Source organism: Gadus morhua, chromosome 4, assembly GCF_902167405.1.
Source record: "Gadus morhua chromosome 4, gadMor3.0, whole genome shotgun sequence".
In the NCBI taxonomy this organism is placed as follows: domain Eukaryota; kingdom Metazoa; phylum Chordata; class Actinopteri; order Gadiformes; family Gadidae; genus Gadus; species Gadus morhua.
The window spans coordinates 25,838,836-25,865,673 of NC_044051.1; the positions used below are offsets into that span (position 1 = coordinate 25,838,836).

At 43.6% G+C, this 26,838-nt stretch overlaps 1 protein-coding gene across 1 annotated transcript; it reads left to right on the top strand.

Annotated features, from left to right (window-relative positions):
• LOC115541803 (cyclin-T2) lies at positions 1-26,667 on the top strand. The gene is made up of 9 exons (XM_030353649.1): positions 1-279; positions 850-931; positions 1,019-1,147; positions 1,405-1,465; positions 2,264-2,326; positions 2,715-2,760; positions 4,584-4,747; positions 21,703-21,773; positions 24,393-26,667. Exons 1-9 carry the CDS (start codon positions 122-124, stop codon positions 25,539-25,541), a joined length of 1,923 nt encoding a protein of 640 aa, XP_030209509.1. The 5' UTR covers positions 1-121; the 3' UTR covers positions 25,542-26,667.
• Positions 26,668-26,838: the final 171 nt, after the last annotated feature.

The following is a 26,838-nucleotide window of genomic DNA, read 5'->3' on the forward strand; positions in this document are numbered from 1 at the left end:
AGAAACCCACCCGCTCAAACACGCATGCGTTGGAACCAACACAGCTTCCGCCGCCCCGCCACTGGGTCCCGTCAACTTCGCCACCGTCTCCGTCGTCGGGTCTTGATGTGGGAGCGTTGTAATGTCGGTGCACCGGGGACCCTCGTCGAAATGGCTCTTTTCCCGGGAGCAGCTCGAAAGCACCCCGTCCCGACGATGCGGAGTCGAGTCCGACCGGGAGCTCTCCTACCGGCAGCAGGCCGCTAACCTCATCCAAGACATGGGCCAGAGACTCAACGTGTATCCCAGCCGGAGTTAGCCTTTAGCCTAGCATGCTAATCACGCGACCCTTTGGAGTTAGCTTCCACCTAGCATGCTAGCTGGCTAATCACCGCGGGTCGCGCTGCTCTTTTCTTCTCGGCTCACTCGGAAGAAATGAGCCGCTGTGCCTCCAATATATATCTGCTCGTTTAGCACCACACAATGTGTGTGTACACCGTTGTCGTGTTTGATTGTATGTTTTATAACCACTATTCGGTGGCTACGGATGTGGTTTTAGCCGTATTGAGAGTAGCCGTGAGGACTAGCGGCCCGCCTCTGTTAGCCGGCTTTTGTTTTGTCCTTTGACTCTTTTGTAACGCCGATGGATGGATTCGACGAATGTATGAACGTCTGGGCTTGTTAAACGTAATTGTGTGTGTGGAAAAAGGCTAGAGTAGGATTTTGATCTCTCGATTTGAAGGAGTTACTGACGCAGATTTGGTTAGCAGACCTTCAGATGAGCACTTCATGACTGTCCGCAGCGTTGGGTTTCTTAACTGAAGTCATTATGTTATTACTGTCATTATCATGCCTTAACCTCCCCCACAGCTCCCAGTTGATCATCAACACTGCGATCGTGTACATGCATAGGTTTTATATGATCCATTCGTTCACCAAGTTCCACAGAAATGTAAGTATTGCCTCATTAGTTGTTCTCCTCGGTTATCTGATACCTTTTGAGATGGACTAACGCGATGGTCGGCTCGTCTCTCCCCAGATCATCTCTCAGACCACGTTGTTCCTCGCTGCTAAAGTCGAGGAGCAGCCCAGGAAACTTGAACATGTCATTAAAGTAGCACATGCGTGCGTGAACCCGCAGGACCCCCCGCTGGACACTAAGGGCAATGTGAGTCCACCACCAGTCTTCCAGCTGCTCCTCCTTCATATATACTTAACGTTAACTCACAGTATCCAAGGCTAAATGTGTAAACACCCCCCCCCCCCCCATACACAAACCCACATACCTACATCCCCCCCACACACTTTTTTGTTTTACAGTCAGTCATTTGTTGAGGACTTGTTCCCAAGTTGAGAACCATGGCAGTTTGTGTGTTGTTGATGAAATATGTTGAGGCTGATCCTGCATATCTGATCGACTTTTAGGCCTATCACCAGCAAGCCCAGGAGCTTGTGTTGCTAGAAACTATAGTGCTGCAAACACTGGGTAAGTGGTCTTGTAACCGTTGATCAATGTTTGCACCCTTCTGCAGTAGTTGAGCCGTTACTCCAGGGGGAAGTATCAACGATTATCCTCATATATACATTGCATATTTTTCATAAATGAATTATTTTGGAATTGAAGAAGGCAGCAGTTACCTCTCCCTCAATAAGTGTTTACATGCCTACAGAATTACACAACCTTTTAACACCAACTGATCTGACGGACATCATGTAAATTAATTAAAAACGTGGTTTCATGGGACTCCTATAGTAGGGCTTGCCAAGCCAGGCCGCACCAAGCTTGATTCCCTTTTCTTACCATGCGTCCACCCCAGAAGGGGATAGTTAAGATTTAAATCACCTAATCCACCCAGATGTGCAGTAGCAGCGTTTAAAACGGACGAGGACACTACAGAGTATGAAACATGGCCGTAGTGCTGTACATTTATTTTTAACCCACGAATCTTCCACTTTTGTTTAAAGAGGTGGTACGGAAGTATTTGATATGAAGCCTCTTAATTGTTTACCAATGAGGCAAACTTGAACCAGATCTTAAGGGGTACCAGATTAGTGTCGTGTGCCAAAACACTTATCTAGGGCTGTCTGGTTGCTTATGTCTATGTTGACACACTTGAAGGGATAATGACAAGAGCGTCCTCCCCTTCTCCCTAACATGTGGAGGATTAGGGTGTACCTGGGCTACCATGTCATGTGTATATTTAATTCCAACCCTTCCATGTACTCGTGTACGTGGGCGGTTGTGCATGCTAAATGGCTGAACAGCTTTTTTGAATCTTTCCAGGTTTTGAAATAACAGTTGAACATCCACACACGGATGTAGTGAGGTGTTCCCAGCTAGTGCGAGGTATACACTTCCTTCTCTCTGACGCCTTGTAACATTATTATTGTTACCATCGCTTTTTGATCAAGAGTTCATTTCTGTTTGCATTTTGTTCGAGAAGAAACGTATAATCATGAAGTCCATCTGTAACGACCTGTTGGATATGAAGGGCCATGAAGTTGGCTTATAAGTTGAAAAAGGACTGTCTCAAATTTTATAGCATGAACCAACCCTTTGTTTGGTAACATCGTGCCAGAAATGAACAACCATGTGTCATTGCTCTCTTGGGTGGACAGCCATTTGTTTAATGTTAAGCTGTATATGTTATATGCTGTATATGACTCTTAACATATTGCAAGAATTGTTCTTTTGACACCCCTTTCCTAAAGTCTGTCTCTCTTCCTATCCACAGCAAGCAAGGATTTGGCTCAGACTTCCTATTTCATGGCTACCAACAGGTGGTTATCCTGTCCCCTTATTGCACTGTGATGGCACACTATAGCTTCCTGTACTGCAGGGTCCCCCTCCCTGTGTCACACGCCCCGGAAGCGGCCGGGCCTTTGGAACCCACTCACCTCCTGCGACCCCCGGCGAGGCTTACCCCGAGCCGGGGGGCTGGGGGCGGGGGTGTGGTGTACCAGGCCCAGGCCGCTGTGTGCGGTGTATTGTGCAGGGGCATCTGTGTTGGCACATAGGGGTTGAATGCACATTGTGGAGTGTAGTGGTGCTCTAAATCGCCATGGTCTCCTTGTCTAAAGCAAAAAGCAATAACACATTGGTAGCCTGAACCTAGATTGCCACTAAAGATTGAAAAGATGTAAACTTAGAGATTCCCCTGGTAAGTATGAGTAACATGTTTGTCTTTTTAACAAAATAATGATAATCAATTTGCTTTATTCTTTTTTGTTTCTAGAGCAAAATATGAACCCCCAAACTATACTGCAAATTAGGCTGCACCTTCACTTCTATAATATATATACAGCTTTAAACTATGTATACAGTAATTGTAAATATACCCTAACCGGAAAGGATTATCTAGAAGATAAAGAAGCTCAACATCGTTGCATTTTTTTTATTGGTGTGGAAATGATGGCATCTACTTAGATGTGTCTGGTCTGGCCGGTTTCGCAGTTTTCTTTCAATCACACCACAGTATAATTTGGGATTTTTTTAGAATTTTGTTTTCTAGCAAACTAAGTCGCTGAATATGTATGAACAAACATCTGTTTCACAACTACCTAATTTCACAATCAATTATTTTGGTCCCATCATTGATTTGCAATGTAGTTTGGGAAATATTTCGCAGATTTCAACTAATAATACGTAGCGACCAAGTTAACCTCATCACTTGTACTACTGAACCACAAGTCTTTCTCAAGCCTCAACGTTTCAGACAGAAGCACTGCAAGGTTTCGGGACTTCAGTTGAATTATTTGAATTAAATATTGTCGTTTACTCTCGAATTGTCTGATGATGGTACTTAAATTAAATGATGGCACTTAAATTAAAATAAGAGCATGTATTGGCGACAAATCAAGGTGCCATGATGATGCATTTACATCAGTTAACCACTTTATAGTTGGATGTTCAACTGCTAAATGTATGCTAGTTTTTAGAATGTTCTATTTTTTGTGAAACGGCATGCATTTGTTGAAATGGGAGTTGAGAAACACTTAGTTTCAGTAAGGCACAAATAATTAACATGTAACGAATATTGAGGAAATCATATATTTGACTTTTATTAAACACACTCGCATAGGACAGGAATTTGTATTCGCTAATTGCGGAAAAACCTTAAACCACCCCAAAAATTTAACGTAGTCAAATAAATGCATTTCTTTGCCGTTGATGCCATGGGCGAATTTAACTTTACTGAAACGTCACTCAGACCAGTAAATCTTGTATGTACATTTCCCAAATGTAACCGTTTCATAAGGTAAGGGTGGTGTGTGTGTGTGTGTAAGCAACATATTTTCCAATTGCCTTATCTTCACAACTTTTGTTAAATCCTTTTCAAGGTTGGCCAACTCATATTTAACCAAACTTAATATTGCTGGTGGACATTTTTTCAGCAAACAAATTCATGAAGTAACTTGGAAAAACAAACTGGAGCCCACATCTGAAACGAAACATAGTTTCTGTCTTACTGCTTACGGCTCCTTATCATGTTTCATGTATACACCACCCGATTCTGACAGATGCTCTGACTCAACCTCCCCCACCTCTAGCCTCTCGTCTTACCATGACTTACTGACTCTACCCCCTTCCTCCCCCTCCACAGTTTGCACCTCACCACCTTCTGCCTCCAGCACAAGCCCACGGTGATCGCGTGCGTGTGCATACACCTGGCATGCAAGTGGTCCAACTGGGAGATCCCAGTGTCCATGGACGGGAAGCACTGGTGGGAGTACCTGGACCGAACCGTGACGCTGCAGCTGCTTGATGGTTAGGCCTCCCTCTCCTTAAACATCTCGCTTGCGTAAAGGTTGGATCTGACATGGCCCAAACAAATGGCAACATCAGGCATGTGTGCCAGACAAGTGGTCGGTGTTGGCTGTTGTCCGATTACGTTTTCGTTTGCAAACATGGCGAATCGCCTTTGGACCACATTCTAAAGTTTGGTGTTTCTGCTGAGGATATGTTTAAGTGGTGTGTTGGTCAGTGTGTAAGCACCATAAGAAATGGTCTGAGGGTATGGTTTAATATTGTGTTGGTCAGTCTAGGTGCTGAGCGATATGGACCAAAAGTCGTATCTCTATATTTCCAGGCAGAATGTAAATGTAAGATATTGATCGATATTTGTTGACGCAATAACATCGTTTCCATTACCGCACTCCAACTCGTCATTCTACATCGGTGGTGCCGCTGTGCTTTCAATTCCAGCCTGCCTGCGTCGCTGTGCGCGTTAACCTGCCTTGCTGATTGCAAACTCAATCCTTGATTTGGGTGTAGGACAGAATAACTGCTGTTATTTGGAGCAAATGCGCTGTACTTTCAACGCAAATGAACTATCGATCTTGACGATAGTGTCTCGTCTGAAAATTATTGAAATATTGCTATACCAACCAGGTCAGTGTGTAAGCACCATATTATAAGACCTGGTCTGAAGGTATGGTTTAATAGTGTGTTGGTCAGTGTGTAAGCACCATAACATAAGATATAGTTTAGTAGTGTGTGGATCTGTGTGTAAGCACCATAACATTAGACATCATACGGTGTCACTAGGGGTGTAACGATACACGTATTTGTACCGAACCGTCACGGTACATGCACTTCTGGGTGGTTAAAGAGGTGGACCACGATGCGTAAATGTGGCGTACACAGCGTCAATATGGCGAATGTAAAGGCTTGTTTTGCGATGCAGAATTTAAACTTTGAGTCAGAGTTCCCACCGGACCGTTTCACCAAAATATACTGCTCCGACTCCGTAACTATGGAGACCCCTCGAGCATTTGCAGTTCTCCGTCGGGATGTCGGATACGCAATGCAATTTGCCGCCCGATCGATCTTGTATGTTGACTACAAACCATGTAAGCAGGGTTGTAAATAAACTTCCAAAGCTTCTTAAATCTTATTTTGTGTATTATTGGTCTTTAATGTGCAAAGTAAACAATGTACTAAGTAAATAAGGTGCAAACTCAAACCGGAGAAATTATTTGCGGGAAGGATTTTGTTGGATGACCAATTACAGCCCTTGCCATCTCTTTTGCATTGACGGATAGTTAAAAAATATTGGATGCGCAATTAAGCTACGGAGAGGGTCTCCGACAGGCTCTCCGGCTACAGAGAGGGCTCCCCATGTCTACTTTAGGGCTGTCAAAATTGTTCAAAAATGACATTCGAATGTTCGTTTGGAAAAAAATCACGAATTCGAACTATTCGAATATCTGGTTGCCTATTTTACGCAGTTGCCGTCAATATGTCAATAATGCGACAAAACCATGGTTCAAATTAGTGGGATATATACAGGTGCTGGTCAAATTATTAGAATATCATGAAAAAGTTGATTTATTTCAGTAATTATATTCAGAACGTGAAACTTACATATTATATCAATTCATTACACACAGAGTGATATATTTGAAATGTTTATTTCTTTTAATTTGGATGATTAGTACTGACAATTACTGAAAATCCCAAATTCAGTATCTCAGAAAATTAGAATATTAGTTACGACTAGTACAAAAAATGATTTTTTAGAAATGTGGGCCAACTGAAAAGTATGAACATGGAAAGTTTCAGCATGTATGGCAATCAATACTCAGTTGCAGCTCCTTTTGCCTGAATTGCTGCAGCAATACGGCGTGGCATGGAGTCGACCAGTCTGTTGCACTCCTCAGGTGTTATGAGAGCCCAGGTTGCTTTAATAGTGGCCTTCAGCTCTTCAGCATTGTTGGGTCTGGCATCTCGCATCTTCCGCTTCACAATACCCCATAGGTTTTCTATGGGGTTAAGGTCAGGTGAGTTTGCAGGCCAATCAAGAAGAGGGATACCATGGTCCTTAAACCAGGTACTGGTAGATTTGGCACTGTGTGCAGGTGCCAAGTCATGTTGGAAAATGAAATCGTCACCTCCATAAAGTTGGTCCGCGGCAGGCAGCATAAAGTGTTCTAAAACTTCCTGGTAGACTGCTGCATTGACCCTGGACCTCAGGAAACACAGTGGACCAACAGCAGCAGATGACATGGCACCCCAGACCATTACTGACTGTGGAAATTTTACACTGGACTTCAGGCAACGTGGATTCTGTGCCTCTCCTGTCTTCCTCCAGACTCTGGGACCTTGATTTCCAAAGGAGATACAAAATTTACTTTCATCTGAAAACATAACTTTGGACCACTCAGCAGCAGTCCAGTCCTTTTTGTCTTGAGCCCAGGCGAGACGCTTTTGACGTTGTCTCTTATTCAAGAGTGGCTTTACACGAGGAATGCGACAGCTGAAGCCCATATCTTGCATACGTCGGTGTGTGGTGCTTCTTGAAGCACTGACTCCAGCTACAGTCCACTCTTTGTGGATCTCCCCCACATTTTTGAATCGGTTTTGTTTGACAATCCTCTCCAGGGCGCGTTTATCCCTCTTGCTTGTACACTCTTTTCTACCACATCTTTTTCTTCCCTTCGCCTCTCTATTAATGTGCTTGGACACAGAGCTCTGGGAACATCCAACCTCTTTGGCAATGACCTTTTGTGTCTTGCCCTCCTTCTTTAAAGTATCAATGGTCATCTTTTGGACAGTTGTCAAGTCAGCAGTCTTCCCCATGATTGTGTGTCATACAGAATCAAAACGAGAGACAATTTAAAGGCTTTTCCAGGTGTTTTGAGTTAGTTAGCTAATTAGAGTGTGGCACCATGTGTCTTCAATATCTGACCTTTTCACCATATTCTAATTTTCTGAGATGTTGAATTTAGGGTTTTCATTGGTTGTCAGCTATAATCATCTTCTTTTTGGCAAAAAACACTTATAATGTATCAGTCTGTTTGGAATGAATGTATACATTCTACAGGTTTGACTTTCTAAATGGAATTAATGAAATAAATCAACTTTTTCATGATATTCTAATAATATGACCAGCACCTGTATATATCCTATAAACAGCCCAGTAACGTGGAGGCCTAATCATGAAAAGCCACATCTTTGTATCGCTTGCATTTCACCACCACACCTGCAAGCGCGCAAACTATAGTAATCTGAAGAAGACGCCCGCTTCTGAATGTTACAAAGTATGCTAGTGGTAACGTTCCTTGCTTTGCTTACCATTTATCGAGAAGGCCTATTAAAATCGATAAAGAAAAAAATGCATGTCGCCTACGCCTTCCACCATGCCAGCGAAAGGGCCAGCACTACGCACCGTTCGGATTCATGAAAAAAAAGCTGTCTCGGACTTTGCCGAGAACATTGCGTTATAGCAGCTTTCACCAGCCAGACTACTAGCTCCCTGAGCTCTACTTCGGATGCTTATTGAATGGCATAGCCGAGCTGGAATACCTATATCCAAGTACGGAAACCCCGAGGGGATAAAATACATTCGCTCTTCACAATACTAGTCTGTTACACTTGTACCGCGGGAGTGTTTTTTCACATTCGAATATTATGAGGGACATCGCGAACAGACAGAGGCTCATTCACAAAGCAGATAGAGGCGCTTGTACCGCGGAAGTGTTTTTTCACATTCGAATATTAATTTTCACGTTCGAATTCGCGTTTTTGGATACATTTCGAACGAATATTCGAACTTCGAATATTCGTTGACAGCCCTAGTCTACTTACAGCACTTTAACATGCACTCGTATTTGAAAAAGGCACCTTCCAGCTGTTACTATCACCGTTGCTGTGAAAAAAAAACAACGGCCTGTGCTAACCCAGCTCACGTCACTATTTCAACAACCCCTGTCTGGGAATTCAGAATGGGAAAATGCCATAACCAAGTCTATTGGTGTTTCCATTGCTGCTGATCTACGGCCATTCTCCATTGTTGCCAAACAAGGTTTTTTTTTAATTTTCCCCTTAACTGAACCGTACCGTCCGGTACAGTACCGTGACTTAAAAAACAAGACACATACCGAACCGTGACTTTTGTGTACCGTTACCCTAGGTGACACTATTAATCAATGAAGAATCCCGGAAGTTCAACGAAATGTGGCTTCAAGTAAATTAGTGTTTCTCATGGCTTAGGAATGCTCTTTGCTGCTCATTGCATGTTTGGTGTTTTAATGCTGTCAGGTTGAAAGACTGTATTTCTTTGGCAGTGAGGTTGCAGAGTTATTTCTTGTAATGGTACTTTCTGGGTTGTAACTCTTGTGGCAGCCGGTTGTTGTATTTTTCTCTAAATTTGTTGCGCTTTTATTCGTTATGTGCCAGATCTAAAATGACCCTAATTTGGCTAATCGTCGCTGGTCTTTTGACCACGGTTGAATGGGCCAAGGAACCTTCGGTAAGATTAGGTGTGTCACGGCTAGGTGCTTTCACAGTACCCTTATGGTAGGGCGGGATTTTAGCCGGATGGCAATAGCCTCGGCCGCTCCGTAAGCATTGTGACATTATAGCAGACGGACACAGTGTAGCCTACTAATTCATTCAATGAAAAAGAAGATTGTGACGCATTAAACGGAGCACAAATGTGGACGTCCAAAAAGTGTGGCAAACTTTTGCGCAAAATTTTCTTCAATAAGCGAAGCTTTCGCCGTCACCCAGATATACCTTGCGAGTATTTCATTTTGGGAAAAGTGGGACCTCGTCCACTTTTGGCAGTGGAAAACGCAAACCTTACTGCACCTAACCATAGCGAACCGCTCGGTGGAAACTCGCCATTAGATTCTAAAAGTACTTTTAGGGAATAAGGTTCCGGGTACTTTTGGTGGACACTTATTGCCTCCAATCAGCTTCTTAATTATCTGAAGATGTCGAAATTGTCTCATATCCGTTGCCCACTCAGGAGCCAACTTGGCCCCAAATAGTCAAACAATCAAGTATATTAGTTTTGTATCCTAACCTTATGACATCACTTAAACCTATGTTGTAAACTTAAGAACTTTTTTTTGCCATTACCGTTAATCATCAGGATAATCAGTGATGACTGAAAATAACAAACAGAAAATAAATGGAGTATTTCTCTACAACTTCAAGGTCTGTTATATGTCATCTTGGTGCTGTAAGAAAGCCTGTGTGATTGTTGTGCTTAAAAATCGACCTAATCTACCTGGTCGGAGTAGAAAGCTAGAACACGGTAAGAGGAAGATATTATTATGGCCTCAAATAGATGTCGTTTTCTTTGGAGTGAATCCCACCAAATGAAATATCAGTTGGTAGCCTAGTTGGGGCTGGGTGATATGGCCTAAAAGAAAATCTCCGATTTTTTTCACAATAATTCAGATATCCGATTTAAATCGATTTACCAACCCCCCCCCCCCCCCCCCCCCCAAATTATATCAGGACAAATAATTAGTTGCTCCGAAAATATATATTTATATTTATTATTTTGATTTCCCCCCTTGAGGTTTAAGTGCAATCAAGAATAACTAGCCAAAAAGGCATTATGGCAGGCCCTGCCATTGTAAACAGTGTAACATATAACATAAAATAAAATATTTCTGTACACATAAAATATTAATATTGATAAAAGGTAGTTCTGATGAAGTGCCAACATAACATTCAACAAAGCGTTAAATCAGTGCATGAGAGCATACGGTGCTTTTTTAAGTTGGAACATGCGCTTCTTTAAACATTTTTAGCCAGGAAGACTAGCCTGTCTACAACCTCTGGCTTTAGACATGCCCAGTGGCATGTAACAATGCCTCCCCCCTACACTGAAAACCCTCTCTGACGGTGCACTAGTTGCTGTGATTGAGAGGTATTTTTTTGCCAGGACACCTAGCCTAGGAAAATTCGGTTGCTGGCGCTTCCACCACTCGAGAGGATTGGTGTCTGGGTCCACGTCAGGGGTCAATAAGTTGGATTTCAGCCCTTATCTTTTCTTCCTCTGACTAGTTGGGAGATGACACTGCATTATTTTTGAAGAAGGCTGCTAAAGTCATCTTCTTGGTTGGAGGCTGCATCTTCTTGGCGCAACTGTGCAGTCGTGCAAGGCTGCTGTGGTGTGCTGTTATTGGCAGGAGACATCAGCTCAGCAACAGCTTTTTTTTTTGACCTGTTCCACATTGTCTGGGTCATTTTTATCGGTTATTGTTTTCGTGAGCTCTGTGTCTTCCTCCTCTGGCTGTAGGAGACTGGTTTGGAACAGATGAAGCACTGGTTTAATGTTGGAAACACTGACATAAGACTCCCCGGAGAGTGCATCAGTGAATTCTTGGAGGGATTTTACTGCTTTATCGACTCAAGATCTTTCCAATTGGGCACAAGATGGCAACTTTTCTTGTCCGAATCCAGGACACGGACTAGAGCCTTCTCTTGCTCGAGAAATCTCTATCATTCTTTGGCGTGTACCCCATCTGGTCGGGTACTCTGTTATCTGCTGATGAGTGTGTAGACAAAGCTCTGCCTGTACTTCAGTCATGTCTCTTCTTTTCCAGCTGTAAGATAGTTTGTGCATACCCCGATAGCACAAACTATCCATGGGTCCGTCACACAATTCTCTGTAGTCAATGAAGAATACATATATCAAAACACATTTTAGTGATACCACTACATTCACAAACTTGTTTTCATGCTACAATTTCTGCAAAATATGAATGCGCACGCACACAGAGAGGGAAATTCATGATTTAAATACACATTTTGTCCAAAGATTGGCTTGATATAATGTATTAATTACATGATGCATTCATTGTCTTGAGGATAAAAAAAAATATCCCTTGATTCATAGCCATATTTTAGATAGATACATCCCGAGGTGTTTTCAAGATTTAAATACACATTTTGTCAAAATATTTGCTTGTATTAATTACATGATGCATTAATTGTCTTGAGAATGGAAGAAATGTCACTTGATTCATAGCCATTAGTTAGACTTCCAGATAGCATTGTGCAATCTGTGTCCAAAGCACTGGAGCTTGGGCCACGCATTGTCCTTCAGAGCTTTGATCAAGTTGCTGCCGCTATCAGTAGTCATGCAAATGAGTGTCTTCGGCAAGGTTCCATGATTTATAGGCATCTCTTAGCCCCTGGGCTATTATTTCACCTGTGTGGTCTTCTGGAAAGTATGCCGTTTGAAGGCAGACGCTTCGCAGAGTCCAAACGTTGTTGATAAAGTGCACAGTAAGACTGTATGGTTGCATCGTCCGACTTCACCATAAATCTGTGGTGGCAGAATAAAAGGACACCACTTCCAACTCCTTTGCGATCCGTTGTCTGGTGCTATTATATAGTTCGGGGAAGCTACGTCTGAGAATATTTTTCGGCTTGGTACCACATACTTGGGGTCCAAAACTTTTAGCATATTGATGAAGCCTGGCTTTTCTTGAGTATAAATTGGGACCTTATCCTTTGCTATACACTAGGGATGGGCCGATAGTCGAATCTATCGACTATCGATGATAGATGGATTCGATCGTCTCAAGTTGCCAATAAAAAGGCGATCATTATTTTTTGAATAATTAATCGTAATTTTTTTTTAGCATTTTTTTTTGTGGCTATTTTTAGAACTTAAAAAGGCCCGCAAAATTGTAATTTAAGTTAACTGGCACAGGTGGAAACGTACTATGTAGCGCTGACCTGCCGTATTCACTCACTGCTACGAGAGGAGAGGGAGAGGGGCTCGGAAAAAAAACGCTTGCACGGCGAAATGACATCACACCCCGCTGCACCATTTCCGGGTCATAGCTGTGGTACACTAGCTGCTGTGTTCGAAATCGTTCCCTATTCACTCCCTCACTATTCCTTATATAGTGTTCATGATATAGTGCACTATATAGGGAACGAACAAACGAGAATTTGGACACTACGCTGAACATTTCTAAGCGTCATTTGCGTCAGTAAATGCGCCGGGTATTTGTGTGACGCAGACAGATGCGTCCACATCATCTAAACAAACCGGGCACTCACGAGGAAAGCTGGAGCTTGTATTGATGTTGAATGCTACATTTCCTTGATCATTTTTTTTTTAAATTAATTTTGAATGTTACATTTTCTATGTTAAATTCCAATTAAATTGTTAACATTTCTAAACGTAAGCCATTAGTTTTCGCAGTTATTCAGCTTCTTCTCCTCCGGAAAAACACGACCGCATTCCATTTTGGTACACGGGAGTAACGTGTAGGGAATTTTGGGTATTTTAAGTGCACTATATAGTGCATGAAATGAACCACTGAGAATTCGAACACCACTACAAAATGGCAAGCACCCTATATAGTGCTCTATCTGTGATAGGAAACGATTTCGAACACAGCTACTGCTTCCATCGAAGGCTGTCTCACTTGTATTTGTTTCCCCGCGAGAAGGCGCCCAGGATTGAGGGCTGCTGCGAGGTTGTAGCAGAGGCCGCGGCACGTGGAGCTAAAGTAGCATGATCTGCCGGATGATGCACTCCTAAATGAGCGTGTAAATTGGTTGTCTGGGAATCCTTCACCGGATTCATCCTTTTACAAAGCCGACATATCGGCTGGTTGACGTCTTTAGGTTCACCATTATCATTTGGCTTGAATCCAAAAAAATCCAGATGGGCGAAATTGCTGTAGTCTTACTAACTAAGACAACCTCCATTTTGTGTAACATGTGCTGCTTAAACAGCGCCAGTAGGTTTCACTATTGAGACTGTCATCATGACAGGCACCGACGTATCGAAACTTAAATCAGCGGAGGCTCACGCTGGTCCAAGGGGAAGACCATCCTTATCGTTTTTAAGAAAAACATTGAAAAATAAAATCGCCATTTTATAATGTGATAAATTATTATAAATAATAATTATAAAAATATTATGAAGTCTCCCCCCCCCCCCCCCCCCCCCCGATCACGAGAGGGCGCTATCGGATGATGGAAGCTTGTAGACGATTGTACAACCTTACTATATACATAGCGATCACATCAGTTATGGCTTTTCCAGCGGGGCGAATTCTTTTCATATGGGATGCAGTTGGCAAAGGTTTGTGTGATGGTGGTCTGTATTTTAGTGGCTGTGCTTGTGGTGCCGCGGTCTCTCATTCCGCTGCGCGCAACATTTCTCCCATTCGGTGCGATGTCTTTGCCTGAGGGGCTGCAGTAAATTTGTCGTACTGCTGCCTTTGCTAGCAACAGACTTCGAACAGACTTTGCAGCGGGGTGTTGTCTGGTCTAAATTTGACCTCGCGAACCGATTCCAAATAACGGATGACACTGCCTTTCTTAGGAAAATATCCCTCCCGGTTGCTGCCATGTTTGTGTATCACCTTGGTAAATGCGCGCTCTGTGCGGGGGGAGGGCTGAGCCAATTCCGAACTACGGGAGCTGAGAGGGAAGGGTTGGCGGATGTTGAAGAGAAAACCGATTTTCATTTAAACAAGTCGACGTGTGCTACACACTCGAGTTAATCGATAAAATCGGTTTATCGCCCAGCCCTAAGCCTAGTAGTAATACTATAAATTTACATTTAGAGCATTTGGCAGTTGCTTTTATTGAAAGCGACTTACAATAAGTACATTTGGCATAAGAAGGTGAAACAGTATATCGCCGTCGGTACAGAAAGGATGTTCATGGATCGGTGTTCCACTTACTGTGCACTAATAGGGCCGCAATGTATTGTACTACATATTGACCCAGTACCAGTTGGTAGCCCGGCAGTAGGCTACCAACTACTTACTTCTATAGGGTAATGGCACAACATGGTATTATTGTACTACACATTGATGACAATAGAGAAGTATAGCAAAGATACAGATTTTTACTAGAGGTAGGGTTAGGTGAAATCTCCAAATATAAACGTATATCCAATGCAAATTTGTCACTAATCTTGATAAGACACAAACCGTTGGATATATTGGGAACCCATTGTACAATGTTAATATTTGGTCCCTCTATTGAAAGGTCTTGGCGAATAGAATGAAATGACATCATGCCAAACAATCGCAGTGGCACCATACGGCCACTAGATGGTGATGGAAATTTTATTCTGATTGAAGGCAATGGACATATTTCTTCTGTTTTATGCGATGAAGCAAAACTTTTGACAAACAACTAAGACTTAGTTCGGCTAGTTTTAGCCTGTGATATGGTTTGGTCTGTTGATCAGTGGAGTCTCAGCAGAAGGAAAAGGCAGGATTAGCTAGGCCTGTCGCGATAAGAAATAAAGGAATTAATTGCGCAATAATTAAAATGAGCGATAATTTTTTGCCGGCCGCAATAATTTCCAATCGCACTTTTTTTTAAATCATTGCTTTATTGGCCTTATCTGAGAAGAAATCTATGCCATAAACAGAAATATTATGGGCCTTTAATACACGGGTCTTCTCAATGCCGTGGAGCGCTCCGTTCACTTGCATAGATATTAGTCTGGTAACTCGTCAACCCCAGCGTCTACGGTTGCTAAACAACGTCAACGTCTTTGGCAGACTATTTCTCTGCTGATCAACACTACGAATACTGCTAACGAATAAATTGTGAAAAGACACGCCATGTGAAGTTATTTTTTCGTCATGGCAAGTAGCTATGTATAAGCGGGAAAATGTATAGAACGTCGTTGGGCATTATCGAAAATAAGCCCTTTCAGGGCCAAGCACGACACCTCCGCATCGGTGTCCTGTTCACCCTGTCGAGGCTTATTTTCCTGATAATGACCGGCGTTCTATTAATTATATATATTTATATATATATTTAGCAGAGTAGGCCTAAGTAACAAATGTCGGGTTGAAATCGGGCTCATAATTACAGGGCACAACGAGAAAACCCCCTCGGAACATTTTTTGTTAAAATAGACTGTCCATTTTATTGTTTTTCGCTGTTTTGTTAATTTATTCTGGATATTTTAAATGTCTTCCAGACGTCCAGTTCCAGTGTTCTTTAAAAATACAAGTTTATTGATCTTCGAAAGGGTGTACTCGCATTATTATGCCATTATCCTTATATTAGTTGAAAAACTGCAATATTATCGCTAATCGCAATAATTTCAATTTTATTTGTATAGCCCTTAATCACCATTAGTCTCAAAGGGCTTAACAGGCCAAATATTTATGACACCCCCCTTTACCCATGCCCCCACACGGGCAAGAAAAAACTCCCTTGAAATCAGCAAAGAAGAAATCTTGAGAAGAAACGCATAGTAGGGGATCCCTTCTTCCAGGGATGGTCAGGAGTGCAATGGGTGCCACAATTGACATACAGGTAGATACATGCACATCATATTAAAATGGTGATGGGGTTCTGGCCGGTTATCCATGAGGAGAGTCCAGGCATCCAGTCCAGTACCCGCAACACGCTAGAACAGACAGAATAGTGAATTAGAACGGAAAAGTACATGGAGGGAATCTATACTGTAATAACAAAAGCACAAGCAAACAGAGTGGTCTTCACTTCGCATCTGTCGTTTTCACACTCCTATGTTCCAAATGCAAGATTGTAGAGGTACGTTTTGAGCTTTCCTTTGAATAGCTCCACAGAGTCAGCTTCCCTGATCACTGATGGCAGCCTATTCCATAGGAAGGGGGCTCGATAGGCAAACGCTCTGTCCAGCCGATTTCTTTTTAACCTTCGGCAGTGAAAGAAGGAAGTTATTGGCCGATAGTTCCTGACTAATTCAGGATCTAGGCCAGGCTTTTTGAGTAGCGGTTTTATCACCGCAGCCTTGAAATTGGAGGGAACAATTCCTGTTGAAAACAAGAGATTCATAAGCGAGAGGATTGCAGGCCACACCGTGGGAAGGAGTTCCTTGAGAACCCTGGAAGGGAGAGGATCCAACATACAAGTTGTTGGCTTTGATGCCTTTATCACCCTTTCAAGTTCCACCAAAGGAATTGCCTTGAACTCAGGAGAGTTGCGTCAGAGTTCCCATCCTGCCCCACAGGATGTGTAGGACAAGCCTCGCGGCAAGCATCAATTTCCTCTTTAATTGATTGAATCTTATTCTCAAAGAAATCCATGAATTCACCTGCCACGATCGAGGAGTCAGACTCCTAACCGTGTCAAAAAGAAACTTGGCATTGTTTCTATTCAAGTTGATGATACTGGAAAAGTAGGCGTCCCTGGCAGTAGTCAGCGTACCCTTATAGGTGAGCAGACTGTTATGCCATGCAAGATGAAAGACCAAGTTTAGTCGCGAGCCATTTGCGTTCAAGGATCCTGCAGCTTCGCTTCAGAGTGCGCGTTTCTGCATTAAACCAGGGGGCTGGTTTTTTCAATGTTTGTTTTTTAGTGACGATCGGAGCAACTGAATCAATGGCAGCAGACAAGGCAATGTTGAGGTCATCAGTAAGGCACTCCACAGAACCACTATAGTTACAAAGAGGTGCAAGTGAACCAGATAACTTATCTGCCATAGCTGTAATGGTTGCAGGTGTGATGCGGCGACAGCTGAAAGTAGCTTGCTGATCGTCGCAGGGGCAGGATACCACCACCTGGAAAGTGATAAAGCTGAGGTGTAGGAAGAGACCACTAGCTGTGAAATGTCTACACCGCGGGTCAGAACGAGATCCAGCGTGTTTCCACCGATGTGGGTTGGGTGCTGGACGAGCTGTTTGAAGCCAAGCCAGGGATGGAAATTAACACCCGCCACCCGCCATTTGCGGGTGGATTTGTATGGTGGCGGGTGAATTGTGTCACTTTACCCGCCACTGTGTCGGGTAATACTTTCCAGTAAGGTCCGATCAAATTTGCATATTTAATAATCGTTATACGGCGCTGTGCAGTTCGACAACCATTAGTCAACATCCCTTCTTCTTCTACACCTCTTTTGCTGAACTGCAACTGTCCGGCATCCGGGAAAATATACCAGTAACAGGCTCTCAAGTCTCACGCATTCGGCGTTTGACACACGCAATTCAACCCATGCACACGCTCACACGCCACACTTCGTATTTCTCACGCAGAGAAATTACCAGGATAGCGCCCACCAATTTGGGCCGCTATTAAACAGTGTTACAGGTAGGAATCAAATGGGTTTCCCGTACGTAGGGTAACCAGACGTCGTCTTTTGCCCGGACATGCCCTCCTTTTGAGACACTTTTAAAAAGTGTGGCGGAATTTCAAAATCGTCCGGGATTTTATTAAAGCCTCATAAATGTTCTCATTGTATTTGCGTTGCGTTTCTTTGGGTCGTTCGCAAACTAGTTATGCTACGCCCTCCCCTACTCAGTTCTGTTCGCTTTGCATTGGAGGAAGTGAGTAGGGGGCGTGGTTAAGTAGAGCCTTCAGATTGGACGGTTTGACTTGACGCAGTTACCGTCGTGTATTTATTTTTTTATCATTATTGTTTTATAGAGACAAACATTAACAAATTTCTCCCACAGGGGATTGATAACGTTCTATCTATTGAACATAAAGAAACACTTGGTCATACTTTACATATTTTATCACAGCATTGGCCTACTGAATGCCACAGATATATTTCCAGCATTGGACTGAATGGTACATAAATATATAATTATGTTTTTGCACGTTTGCAACGTTTAAAAGTTCAGGGTATAAAGTTCAAGTATATGCCTCTGCTAGCCAATAGGCCAATAGCCTTTTGAGGCAATGTTTTTTCTGAATATTAGTGTTAAGGGCCAATAATGCTTACTATCATACGTTAGTTACCATGTCTGTGGACACATTTGTATTCAGGCACTAATTAGATTGACTTATGATGGTGTAGCCATGCATGTTGTTTTATTGTTAACATGTCAATTTGTTTAAAATGTACGCATATATTAAAAAAATATATAGCGCATAAAAAGTGGCTGGTAAAAAAGATGAGTGGCTGGTAGATTTTTTAATCTACCTGCCACAGTGGCTGGTGGGCAAAAAAAGTTAATTTCCATCTCTGAGCCAAGCGTATCTGTAATGGACAGAAAAGCCCTTGCGAGGGCATCAGATGGGTTATTCACATGAATGTTGAAATCCCCAATAAGCAAAATATTGTCTGAGTATGTAGCCAGATCAGCTGCAAAGTCAGAAAACTCATCCACAAAAGGTGAATACGGTCCTAAGGGACGGTATACTACAGCTAAAACGAAAGAGTCTGGAACTCCTTTCGCTTCTCGGGTAGCTGAGGTGCAGACGCAAGCACCTCAAAGGATCTGAATATATATCTATTCTTAGGCTTTAAATTAAGCTTAGAATTAGATATCAGGGCTACTCCACCACCTTTCTTAACTTCTCTAGATACTTGGGTGCTAACCTAATGGGGTGGAGTAGCTTCGTTTAGGGCTAGAAACTCATCTGGTTTTAACCAGGTTTCACAAAGGCTCAGTATGTCGACCTTTTAATCAATAATTAGATCATGGACCAAGAGCGCTTTAGATGAAAGCGACCTTAAGTTCATGAACCCTATTCTGAGTGCTTCCATTTTATTATTTTCAGAGGGAGTCTGGTGAACACTCAGCTCTGAGGCGATCAGTGGGTTCGCGAGAGTTCGACATACTGGTCGCGGGCCTCGCCTGCGGGTTTTACACCTCGAGACAGTGCGAGGCCGCACCACCGTACATATAGGTACAGTGTTAATTTCAGAGGGAGTCCGGTTAAAACTCGGTTCTGAAAGAGTTGACATGCGGTTTGACATGCGGTATGACATGCATTTTTGCACGACCGTACATATAGGTACAGCGTTAATTTCAGAGGGAGTCCGGTTAACACTCAGCTCTGTCATGCGATTTGACATGCAATTTTGCACCACCGTACATGTAGGTACAGCGTTAATTTCGGAGGGATTCCGGTTAACACTCAGCTCTGAAATGTTTGTTGCAATAGATACTGGTTCAGCTAACCCATCTGCTGTTCTAGACTGCAACGTAAACTATCATGTTGCTAGCAGGTTTGCTAAACTCCTGCCGCCCAGCGTGCTGTGAGTGGATGAGTCACGCCTGGCTTAGACATCTATGTTTTTTGACATAATTGAGGCGCCTAACCCAGTAGGGTGTAGGCAGTCTCTCATGAGCACACCAGGGCGACCCCACAGGGAGGGCCAGTTAGAGCCTAGCTATGTTACTTTTTGTGACCTCAATTTGTCTTGTCCTAGCATCGTTGGTGCCGACATGAACTACAATGTTATCGAAACTAGTGTCGGTGTTTGGTGCATCTAATCTAACTCCGTATGTGGTCTGACCGCATGTCGGCACCCTAAGATTAGCTTCAATGTCGGGAGCCCTGGCCCCAGGTAGGCAAATAACCTTCGCTGGCGAGTGTAGTCTACCTTTACGTGTAACAGTCACCTATGACTAGCGTTTCTACCCCCGAAAAGGACTTGCGAGGCAGGGTACTGACAGCAACCTGCCTCGCAAGTGGTGCTGACGACAGGATTGCCTTGACGGAGTCACTGCTAACGATAGCGTTAGCTCCACGAGTCCGCCTGGCGGGTCTCTTCTCTATACTTTCTGGAGTATCTGTTTTCTTTATGCTTGCTACCCCTTCATCCTCTAACTGACAGATACGTCTCTCTAACAGAGCTATCTTATCCATGAGAAAGGCAGAGCAAGAACAACCGGAATCCATGCTTACCGTGGTTGATGCAGACGGAGCTCCAGCGAGGAAACAGCGTATACAATAGAGTATGCAGAACAGGTCGCAGATATAAATACCGAAAAATAGATACAAACCGAGATAGCAGGTCGACGCTAAGCGTCCTGCTAATCAAACCAAACAAACCAAGCCGGCTACCCGGAAGTTGCGTCTGCGGCGTCACACGGCATTCTCGGGTCAGCCTGTGGAGAGAGAGCACAGGTTACAGATACGAGGAGGGCGGGGATCTCCTGAGACGTAAGCTAATTTCTGGGGCAATTAATCGCCCAGAAAAATGTATTATCGTGACAGGCCTAGGATTAGCATCCCTGATATTAGGGATGCACCGAATTTCCGGCCACCGAAAAAAAATTATCACCGAAACAATACGGCTGAAACAGAAATTTTTGATGACGCAAACAAGAAGCGCGGCCAGCACACGCTTGTCTGGATAAGCGCCAATATGTCTGCGCTGTGGACGTTTGTCAATGTTTCTGAGAAAGACCCACGTATAGCGATTTGCAAAAATGGCAATGCCTTGATTTTATTGAAGTTAGTAAACAGTCATAGCCAAAAATGCAATGGTACTAGGGTTGTATTACCGAGTATAAACGGTATAAACTTTGAAACTAGGTCAACCGCCATCTTCTCCGTCGACTCTCGTCTCACACTCGGTGACGGCGTCTGGCAGCGCGCCAATTCTCGGTGACAGCGTCTTATAACGTTCTATATATATAATATAATTTTATATATAATATCCCAGCCAAAAGCTCTGTGCGCCTCCGGATGGTCGTAGCGCGGGGAGCTCTCGTAGGGATTGGGCTTTGCGGGGGTTGTTTACCGGCGTTGCTATGGTTACCGGGCTTGCGTGTTCCAACGCTTTATTAGGTAGCCTATCCAATAGGTTTGTATAAATTTATTTTTTTTATGAAAAAACACATCAAAAATAAAACGGTGCAAAGACAAACTGCCGAACTTTTAACCTACCACCGTATACCGCGGCAACCCTAAATGGTACTAATAATTGTCATAATAATTTCTTTCAGTGTTTCGGTTTTCGGCCTTGGTTTCTTCATTTTCGGTTTCGGCCAAGAATTTTCATTTCGGTGCATCCCTACCTGATATACACTAATGCATGTACCAGGATGTTTTCTGATATGAGAACAGGCTCTTAATTTAATTAAACACTGCTTTCCTGAGGGTCTTTGACTTGAATGTGGAATTCAACATCAGTTCCCCCGCTGAAAAGGAACCAAGATGGCCGCTATGTGAATAAGGCGAATTGAAGTGATGCCATCAATTGCTACCGTGGTAACTTAATCTCACAGTATGTTCCTATTGTTTTGCAGAGCTGACTCATGAGTTCCTTCAGATCTTGGAGAAGACGCCCAGCAGGCTGAAGAGAATACGTAACTGGAGGGTAAGTCACGATCCGGGGATAGAAGTGGGAGAATGGAAGCTGAGCAAGGGTAGTATTAATCGATTAAGAGCTAACCAATGCTACTAGAGGGAAGCTCAACTATGCTAGTAAAGCAAAAAAAAAGATTTTGGTGTGATCATGGATTCTACATTTCGTCATATGTACCATATTATGTAACGGGGTTTCCGCTGGGTTGTTAAAGGTATTAGAAGGTAGTAAATGAAATTAGCCCAAATTAAGCCATTAAAAATGTAATAAACGTCATCTGACGAGGTATTACATTTCCAACTAGGCCTATGAGTTTTTCAATTTGTAATTTACGTGAGGGCCTATCTCCTAAAATCACTAAAACTTACGTGGATTTATTTTTATGTTGCGAGTTGGACCTGAGCGATATCAATCAGGGCTCCAGACTAACTTTATGCGTTGGTTGCACTGGTGCGCCTAACTTTTTTTTTTTTAGGTGCACCAGCACAAAATTTGGGTGCACCAAATTTTTCATTGTGTCGCTTTTAACGCCATAAGATCAACTTTTATCGCTCTCCATAACTTTCATATAATGTGAATAATGGTGCGTTCCAGGCAACCCGTAACCCGTGTTTTCACAACCTTGTACCCGTGAAAATGCCCTGGAACGGCAAACAAACCCGCAACTCACTACCCGTGTACTCGTACCAGACCGATTCACTCCCAGTTCCAGCTCGTAACTTACGGGCTAAAAGTGTCCCTGGAACACAGCATGAGGTGTAGAGAAATGCTTGTCTTTATTTGAAGCACAATTGTGTATATAAAAAAATAAAGTGTTTCAAGTTTTTCACCGAGCTGAAATGGAACACTTCAAACATAGAAAGTAACAAGTAAGCAAAATAAAACATTTTGTGTGTAAATCAGACTCTGAATAACTACTTTCAGTAGTAGGGCAGGTTGGAACAGTAGGCTTAGTTTTTTTGAATGAAAAAACATTCTATGCTTTTACCTCGCTTAATTTTCCCCCTCTTTTGTCGCGTTTATTTTCTATATCCGTTTCAGTTACTCTGGCGCTCAGGTCGTTCGCAATTTAAAAAAATAAAGCACAAGCAGTGAACAGGACCAGAGCCAATCAGAGGCTTAGAACCGACCAAGCTCTTTCTCTTATTGGTTTAGACCACGATATGATCCTACCATGAGTAGGGATGGGGATCATTAATATTTATTTAACAATACGATTTTCGATACTCCTTAACGATCCGAGTCTTTATTGATACCACTGTCGATACTTTATTATTAATTGGTGGAAATATGAAGCGTTTTTAGTGATGAGGAATTTTTTTAGAAAATAAATAATTGCATTATAAAAATAAATATGTAATTCCTAATCAATATTGACATCAGTAGTTTGAGTTATATAAACTAAAATGATAAGAGCACTATACAACTGTATTAGTAATACAGAAACATGAGTAATGCAGTATTACTAATGTTTCTCACCAAAAACTCAATTTACTGTTTCTTTATGTTACATTTGAGCGCATCATGATAACCCAACAGTCGTTTTACTGAGCCAACCTCAACACATCATCACGCAGCACATCTGAAACTTTATTTACTTTTTAAGATAACTAGCTTGTATGCTGCTGATTACCGCTCGTAGTTTGAGTGGATGATTAAGACGGGCCCGTCTGTAGTGCCCGTCTTAAGGGAGAGAGAGAAAAAAAGATCTACATCACCCTTACCTGGCATCAAAGTTGAGCTTGTGCCAGGTAAGGGTGATATAGAACTTTGCCCTCTCTCTCTGGCTCTCTATGTTGGCCAGTTTTTGTGTCCAGTGTTGAAGTTAAATTATAATGACCTTGTTAAATATTGTTATTACAGTGTAAAGTTGCATGTTATTATAATTAGTTTCTTCCTCTTTATTTGTCAAGGGGAGTTCCCTCTTACTCAAATGTAACTCACTCGCTTGCTCAAACACACACACCTTACTCTACAGTCTCGCTCGCTCGCTCTCTATCTCGGCCAGTTTTTGCGTCAGCAGGTTGAATATGTGCTGGTATTAAAATATATTGTGAAGGTATTAAAAAAGGTATTAAAAGGTAGTAAATACAACTCAAGAATTTCTGTATAAAACCTGTGTAAGCATGCTTTTGCTTACAAGTTTAATGAGTGAGCACGGAAAGTATCAAGTCCATGGTCCCGTAGTGTTGATCAGCAGAGCTATAGTCCGCCAAAGACGTTGACGTTGTTTAGCAACCGAAGAAACTGGGGTTGACAAGTTACCAGTAGTCCGCCAAAGACGTGGACGTTGTTTAGCAACCAAAGACGCTGGGGTTGACAAGTTACCAGACTAATATCTATGCAAGTGAACGGAGCGTTCCACGGCATTGACAGGAAAAATAAATAAATCCATACCTTTATCATTTAAATGAATGTTTTGTACATATTAATGTTAATAGTATTCTTCTTCCCAGGGACTGCAGATGTTAATGAGCCATGTAGCCAACTCCGGCACACCAGTTGTGTTGTTTAATAAACCACTGAACAAATATATATTTTCTTTGCATGGCTGTTTTTAGTTTAGTAGTTTTTGTTTTCATTTGGTGAGGGGAGCCAGAATGAATCGTTTTTCTTCCATCTCTCTCTCAGGCCACGCAAGCTGCCAAGAAGCCAAAGACGGAGGGCGGCTCGGTGGAGAGTGCCTTCCTTGGGACGTCGTCGCTGGACAGCCTGTCGGCAGTCGCCGGCTCCTTCTTCCCCTCGACCTCCTCCTCGGACCCCTGCGACATGACCTCCCTGGATGCCATGGGGGGGCCTTTTGGCCCCTATCAGCCCCTGGACGACCCGCCCAAGGCCTGTGGTTACGAGCCCTTCCCCTCAGACTACAAGCATGAACACAAGGCAGGGGCCCCGGTCGGAGGTGCCCCCGTAGCGGGGCCCGGCGGCTCCTCCGGGGGGAAGAACCCCCCGCTGGCCGTCAACCCGCCGCCCTTCGCCCGCCCCCAGAAGGTCCTGACTCTGGACAAGTACCGCGAAAAGCACGCGGCCGCCGAGCTGGCCATGCAGAACGGGCGCACGGAGGAGCCGGGCGCCGACCAGTACCCCCCGCCCCCCGCTCACTCCTCCCACCACCACAAAAAACGCTCTCAGCCACAGGGCTCAGCGCAGGCGGGTGAGGGCAGGCGGGAGAAGTCCAGCTCCAAGAAGTCCCGCCTAGCCCCAGGGCCTCCTCCGTCGTCGTCTGCCTTTGCTGAGAACGGTGTGGGCAGCAGCGGCGAGGAGCTCAAGATGCGCATCAAGGTGTCATCAGAGCGGCACATGCTGTCTGAGCCGGGCGCCGCTGCCGTCGTGCCCGCACCTGTCAAGGACAAGCACAAGGACCACTCTGGCCACCGCCAACCCAAACATGGCTCGCACTCCCACGCCTACTCCCTGGGAGCAGCGGGCCGGGGGGGTGCCGCAGACGCTCCCGCCTTAACCCTCAGAAACCCCGGCAGTGGGCACGAGGGCGGCTCCTCCGGCTCGTCCCGGAAACGGGCGCACCCGGAGGCAGGCACCCATGGCAACAACAACAATCACCATCACCACCACCACCACCACCACTCGAGCAAGAGCGGCCGCAGCTCCAAGGGGGGGTCCCTGGGCCCCGCCCACTACGCAGTGGACGGGGGCCCACGGGCCCCAGGGGGCCACGACGGCTCCAACGGCGTGCTCAATGCCAACGGCCAGCACACGGACTACAAAGACACCTTTGACATGCTGGACTCCTTACTAAGTGCCCAGGGGATGAACTTATGAGCCCCCCCTCGCCCTTTTCCGTCTTTGTTGGAAAGGGGATTGGGAGGGGGGGGTCGGCGCAGAGAGCGTCCGGAATGATCTGAAACAGAAGAGGTATTACACACAAACACGCTTTTAATAGAATTTTAAAGAAAAATTAAAGATTTATTTCCTGTTTATTTTTAAGTTATCTGAATCTCTATCATCAGTCCAAGTCTGCACACTCATGAGATGAACCACGTAAAACGCAGTCACGAAAAAATTTACAAAATATATATGCATTAAGCGGTGTACTACTAGCTGGCAACAAAAAAAAATATCTTGACTTGCTTTTTGGGGTTCTGTGATTGGGTAAAAGAAAACCCTTGAATTATGAATTTTACTGCAAGCCGTCTTATTTATGTTTTAAATGATGAGCATGTTTTGGATCACAAAGGGAAGACGGAGCCGGTGTGTTTCACAGCCATGTCTGACCGCTCTGCCATTGACATTAATGTATGTACATTTTTGTATGTTTAGACATTTATTCAACTTTAAAAAGAAAAAAAACTCAGGTCTTGGAAAAAACGTTTTTGATATAAGAATCTTCCTCTCTCTTGGTTTAAGTACCTTTCTGTGGAGATGTATCCTGTTTTAGCTTTTCCTCTTTTTGTTTTTTAATCGTCGACGGAGTTCGGAATAAGGCCCAGGCATTCTGCTCTACTAAGAGCACGTGCGTACGAGTTTTAACCGTCACAACACAAGTGAACCAAGGGTTCTGACCGGATGGGGTTTCGACCCCTTTTGCCTCTCAATGCTCCTACCCAGTGTCAGAGCATAACAAATATGGAGTTTGACATCTTTTCTGCTGTGAAAATGCACCGAAACAAAACCTTGGCTTTAATACGTATGAAAAAAAAGCCTTGTGGTTGTACTTTTGTCAATCGTATGATTAATGTCTTATTAACCAACAGAAAAGCAGAAGCATTCTTCAGAACCAGATTGTGTACATAGGACTGTAGTACAGAGTTAATGATGTTAGCTTGTCAGTCCCCAAGACTCCTTCCATTCAGTGTATTTTGAAGTTTAATGCAGACTCTGTATTGGTAAAACATATCCTTGGTTTGTGTATTGGGAGCCCAAATAAAGGTGATTTATACACAACAGCCCCCCTTGTTCATGTCATTTACTTCCTCCATACTGGCCTTATCTTCACATTGTTCATTTTGATATGTTCCAGTAGGCTCACACACCCACCTCTAAGACTCTGTGATGGGGTGATTGCGTCCCATCTGAAATGTTCTTGGTATGTTCGTCAGCATGGGCAGTTTAACCAAGA

Coding starts and splice junctions, on each gene's coding strand:
- LOC115541803 (XM_030353649.1), top strand. CDS start 122: ATGTCGGTGCACCGGGGACCCTCGTCGAAATGGCTCTTTTCCCGGGAG. Junction 932..1,018: donor TCACCAAGTTCCACAGAAAT/GTAAGTATTGCC, acceptor GTCTCTCCCCAG/ATCATCTCTCAGACCACGTT. Junction 2,761..4,583: donor TATTTCATGGCTACCAACAG/GTGGTTATCCTG, acceptor CCCCCTCCACAG/TTTGCACCTCACCACCTTCT.